Raw genomic sequence first — 6003 nt, 5'->3', positions numbered from 1 at the left:
AAAAAAAAAAAAAAAAAAAAAAAAAAATTATACGACAACCAGGGAAATCTGCACATTGGCTGGATTTTTAATATAAAAAGCTTTTAATTTTCAGACATGAATTCTTTAAATATACACACTGAACTATTTATAGATGAAGTATAAAGTCCTGGATTTGCTTTAAAATGATGGGGAGTCGGGAGAGGAGTAAGTGGGTGGAGGTATAATTGGCCAGGAGCTGATAAACATCAAAGCTAGCTGAGGGGCACGTGAGACTTCATTTCAATTATTCTCTCTTCTGCACCTACTTAAAATTTTTCATTAAAAGAGTTTTAAAAATAAATAAAGTACAACACAGTAAAAGTGCAGGAAAGTCGATTCCCTGTAATATGTGCTACGGATGCTCACGTTCTGTACCCCCAGCAGCATGTCATCCTCACCATCATCTCACCTACTCAGTCCTCACTAGCTGTTGGATACTCTCAATTCTAAAGGTTGGTAGTGATGTCATCCCAAATTTACCAGCAGGGAAACAGGCTGTTAGGCATCACTATACATACTCATAAGTATAGTCTACATGGTCTAAAAATTTCTTATCTATTTTTAAAACTTAGAAACAGATTGCTAATGATACTCAGGTGAGGCTCAAAAACAATTTATTTAGGAAAGGTCAAAAATCATCCACAGCAAGACTGTTTTTTCAAAAGTTTGGCAGTTCCTCAGCACTACCAAAGATTGAGATGCCCAATAGATGGTTCTCTATTTTAATAGCAATATTGAATGTTTAAGCATGCAAAAAGGCAGGCTTCAGCTTCTTGAAGAAGGGAGATCAAAATCAGGAAAGGAGAAATGGATGTTCAAAGAGCGTGACAAGGGCCCCCAAAAGGGCCAGGTGGGATGATATAAACTAAATCCTGAGGAAGAGAGAGGAGCCCCAGCAAGGTGACAGGAGGCTGGAGTCTGTGAGAGGATGTCCTGTGGGAATGCCCTACTTATAAAGATCTTTAAACCCCTCTGTATAACATTCAGTTATGTTGTTTGATTTGTGATGTAAATGTCCCCTCACCCAAAACACCTTCAGCAAATCATACCACCCACCTCCGCATCACAATATCACACAGCACTAGGAAGACTCAAAACAAAAAACAACGTGAGAGCCAAATTATTCTAGACCAAACAATGTTCTGTGTGGGAACTAATCTCTTAAGGTTTCAAAGCTTCCAAATCCGAAAGTCTCCGGAGTACCAACTAAAGTGTCAATGTCTTACTTATCAGGATGGGTTTTAACAAATATAACCACATTAACCTGGCTTTATACATAATGTAACATTTACAGGATCTGCTCGCTTTCAAAGAGCTTTATTTCTACAGACGATTTTAACTGGCAAAAACTAAACAAACAAAAACAAAGTTGGGTGGAGCTCATCTGTCAAAAGGCAACCATTTTTAAAAACATCTTAAAAAAAAATCTTTAAATTTTTAAAAGGCAGACATTTACTTAGGGCACTATAGTTAACTGACAAGTTAATGAAATGCTTGCCCATCTCAATTCTCACCAAGACAAAGTTTATCCTTCAAAAAATTAGGAATTCAACTACAAATAAATTCATAGTAACTAAAAATAATCTTACCTTGCTATGATACATATGTTAATCATGAACAAGCAGCAGAGGAAAATGAAGCCTGCCAAATAATGTAACTCTGCTGGCCATTCAGGTGGCAGTGTATCTTGCAAAATAAGCCCCTCTCTGAAACTACCAACCCACTGACAGCATTTATACAGGAGTTTCTTGTAGTGATTCTTTTAGAAAGCAGTACCTTGATCCTTTGGTGGTGATGGTTTTGATTTTTCAGGTACAGGTGAACTTGAATAAACTACAGCACCAGGTACTGGTCCTAAAGAAAGCGCGTGACTTGAAACATCATTTAATGAAGACACAGTACCCCAGCTGGCAGAACCTGCCTCCATGTCTCCAGGTGAGACTGCCTCAGAACTGCCAGGCTGCTTCTGACAGGTTGATGGGTCTGAAGATTCTGAAGCTTTGTCACCTGTGGTCATTGTTCACCTCTGTAAAAGATGAGAAGAGCACACATTTGTGTCATAAGGTAAGAAGAGCAACCTACTTATTCTACCATTAGATCTTTGAAAACAATAAAAAACGGCTACGTTAATTTTCCAACAAATCACCCCAGTACAAAAGCACCACTATTTTTTAACTTTGTAATAATTTCCTTGGGATATTTACTGTTGTGCTAATCTGAACATGCCAACAATTTTTCATTATAAAATCTTCAGTGAAGTATTTGATTAAAGCTTGTCATTCTATTTCATGCCCTCTGAAAATCTGATATTTCGTTTTATCATCAGGTATCTCAATTTCCAACTCTATACATTCACCAAGTACCTATATTTTTTCTCTCCCTTGCTTAAACCTAGAATGTGAAATGCACTAACACATTTGGCTCAATTTTCAATTCATATATAATTCCTCAAGGAAAAGTCTCAACTACATGAAAAGAAAATCTAGCTTTAATTTGAAGCTTAAAGTCCAAAATGACATTGTTTGAAATATATTACCTTTTTTTTTAATATAGGAAGTCTCATTTTTGAAACACATTTTGAAGAGGCTCATTTATTTCGCATATATGATTTTTTAAAATGAGGTCGATAAGGCATTACTTACATCAAACTGGAACACAAATACATGTTATAAAAGTACTTAATTATAATTTTCTCTCTGAACCCTATTAAAATCTTAGGGCCACCACTAACTGAGCACTTTCTACGTGCTAGGCATTGTGTTACCCACTGAACACACACTAACTTACTTAATTTTCATAATGACCTATGAGAGACTGGACAGAATCCACTGGGTCTACGAAATGGAGCAACTATTACCCAAACTAGTCACTACTGGGAAAAGGTCCCAAGCCCAACATTCCCGGCTGGGCTCTACCAAACTCCACAACACAGCACTTTAGGAACGTTTCCCATATTGCCCAGCAGCAACCAAATCTAGCAGAGGCCACTGCTCTGCAGACATCTTCCAGGCGGCCCCGAGTGCCTCCGGCCCAGCATCCCGACACCCGGACTCTGGACACTGCCCGCCCTAGGAACCTCTCCGCGCCCCCGGTCCTGTCCTGCCTTCTCTCTCCAGGCTCTGCACATGCTGTTCTTCTTTCCCCAAACCTCCTCCACCCTTCCACCTCCAGCCAGTGAACACCCACCCCGCTTCTCCGTTTAGAATTCATTTCCTCTGGGACACTTTCCTTGATAGTCCCCTCCCCCAAGACAGTCTGAGAACCCCTCCTGGAAGCTCTGGTGGCACCCTGGGCACCCTCGGGCTGATTTCCAGATTTCCACCATAGCGCTCACAGCCATCCTGCCTGGGGCTCTCCATCATGTTCTTGTTTACACGCCCTGACCTGGCACAAGGAAAGCTCTCCACACACGTGTTGAACAAATGAATCAGTTGTGAAGACAGGACGTAACCAGTGTTTGCCCCTAGCACCAATTTTCGCTGTTTTATATAAAGTATCTCATTTAATCCTTAAAAATTCTGGAGTAGGAATAGCCTTTAAAACTTGTTTTAAAAAATATTCAGCACAGGGCTTCCCTGGTGGCGCAGTGGTTGAGAGTCCGCCTGCCGATGCAGGGGACGCGGGTTCGTGCCCCGGTCCGGGAAGATGATGAGGAAGGCAAGCCACACTATCCAGGGATGGATAAGGGATGAGTTATGGGAGATTCCTCTGACGGTCCAGTGGTTGAGACTCCGTGCTCCCACCGCAGGGGGCAAGGGTTCAGTTCCTGGTTGGGGAACTAAGACCTTGCGTGGCACGTGGTGCAACCAAAAAAAAAAAAAAAAAAATATTCAGCACAGTAAAATAATTACCCATGTATGTGACACTTCAACAAATGTTATGATGCACTGTCTACTCACAATAAGGTTTTTTTGAAAGCCTCAATTCTGTTGTGATTTTAAATTAAAGATTTAAATTAAGATTATCACCTCCCAAAAAAGTACAAACTTAAATATTTTTGGAATCTTACATAGAAATAGAGAAGAAGATGTTAATCAGATCTTAAACAAAAAGAAAAACTGAACTGAAATTTTAAGTCAATCTAGGTAAAACACAGGACCTTTATTCAGGAAGAAAGCCTGAGCCATATTATCCAAATAAAGTTTATACTTTCCTCATCTGACAGTCAAAAGAAATTACAAAACAGTGTGGAGGCAAGAACAAGACAACAAGGGAAAAAGAAGTAGAGGAGGAGGAAACGGAAGAAAGCCAAAACAGTGGAGCTTAAGCCAGCCTTATTTATGTTAAATAGCAAAAACCTTGATTTTCTGGGATAAACATCCCTTCAGGACAATCATTAACAAATGACTAAATAAAACCATTTTACTTGCTCCAGTTGCCTTTGCGGGGTTCGCGGGGTGGGGCGGGGGGAAACAACTCTTAAATTAAGAAACAAAAACCCCAAGGAAAACATACAACGGAGTCATTGATAACCATATAGCATTATAATTTGGGAAAACCAAAAACATCCATTCTCCTTCAGATGTATATTCAGCCAATGACTTCTTACCCTGAAACCATCAGGTATTAAACTGGAGAAAACCTTTCTGGAAGCCAAACAATGTTGCGTAGGGCTCAGGATTCAGATGTTACATGTTCTTTACTCTCAGTAAAGCTTCTAAACATTTACTGAAATAAATCTCAGGACTCTTAAGCAGCTACTTCAATGAAAAGTTTAAATTTCTCTCAACACCTCCTGATGACAGACAAACAAAAAGTTACAAAAGCATGTTTGAAAAAAACTGAGTACAAAAATCAAGGTTGGATGTGTGTGAGGAATGAGACAAAGTGACTTCTCAATTGTTTCCATTAAGTGTACCTGCTTTAAGTACAATGTTTTACTTGAAAGTCTTAAAATGCTGTCCCTTATATGGTATTTCTCCCTTGTGGTGACCAAATGCTAGAATACATTATTCTGTTTCATTTTTAAAAGAATAAGCATATGGCTATTTGAACATTATGGCACTCCACATACATTGTGGTAAAAATATAAATACATGCAAAAAGAAACTGTTATACCTGTGCTTCTTAATAAACAATGCAACCCACATTCTTGTTGCATTTCCATTTGAAAACTCACAAGCTTTAAAAAGACAACCTGGATTTTACTTATTTGTAAGGAAACAAATCACTTTGCTTTAAACTTTTACAAAAGAAACTCTGTAGACTTAATTCAATGATACAGAAAAGAAGTGAAACTGACCCTAGATACAAATAAGTGAAACCGATTATTCACAACACCGATACACTTTGAATGAATAATACAGTCAGAAGAGGAGAATTATGTTTCAAATGTACAAGTTAAAATTTGAGACTCCACTAAAACGTACAAGAACCTAAAATACTGCTGTTTTAGGGGCTAACTAGTTTTTCAACCAGTTTTACTGTTATTTGAGTGTATTTACTTTAAACAACCAACGTGTTTTCCCATAAACAAGTAAGCCCTAAGGCCTCCCGTAATATAAAAGAGCTATTCCACAAAAGTAATCTCAATTGCATTCATTATAGCGAGGTTAAAGTCCTAGATGGTAAAACTTCTGTCCCATCAAATCTTCATCTCAAACATCTGAAACTGACCGCCCTCTTCCCCCCCACGCCCCCGCCCCAGGTAAGTTGGGTCTTCCTGCCCCGAAGATAAAGAATAGGACCAGGGCACACGCGCTTTGGGGGACGCGACGCCGGGCCGGCCGGCCGCTCCGCCCGGCGGCAGGCGTGGAGAACTCGGACACCCGGTGGACTAGCCAGGTGGACGGCCCCGCGAGGACGGACCGGCTCGGCGGGCGGGCCGGCGGGACGCCCGTGTGGGAAAGTTTGTCTCTTTGGGGGGCGCAGTGGGGGCGGGGAGGCGAGCCCGGGGCTCCGAGGGGCGCTCGGGGGCGGGAGGTGGCAGCCACGCGGGGGGCGGTGGGCGGCCCGGGGACTCCGGGCGGCTCAGCGGTCGGC

At 40.9% G+C, this 6003-nt stretch overlaps 1 protein-coding gene across 1 annotated transcript in view; it reads right to left on the bottom strand.

Moving 5' to 3' along the window:
• USP42 (ubiquitin specific peptidase 42) overlaps positions 1–6003 on the bottom strand; it is a 32629-nt gene that overhangs the window by 26184 nt on the left and 442 nt on the right. Inside the window, exon 2 of the mRNA XM_007448898.1 lies at positions 1798–2047. Within this exon, the coding sequence (XP_007448960.1) occupies positions 1798–2038 (241 nt within the window). The 5' untranslated portion in view covers positions 2039–2047. The remainder of the gene's footprint in view (positions 1–1797; positions 2048–6003) is intronic.

This window comes from Lipotes vexillifer, unplaced genomic scaffold (assembly GCF_000442215.2).
Source record: "Lipotes vexillifer unplaced genomic scaffold, Lipotes_vexillifer_v1.1 scaffold778, whole genome shotgun sequence".
NCBI classification, from domain to species: domain Eukaryota; kingdom Metazoa; phylum Chordata; class Mammalia; order Artiodactyla; family Lipotidae; genus Lipotes; species Lipotes vexillifer.
The sequence above is the reverse complement of the archived record's forward strand: the minus strand, read 5'-3'. Positions and strand labels throughout refer to the sequence as shown.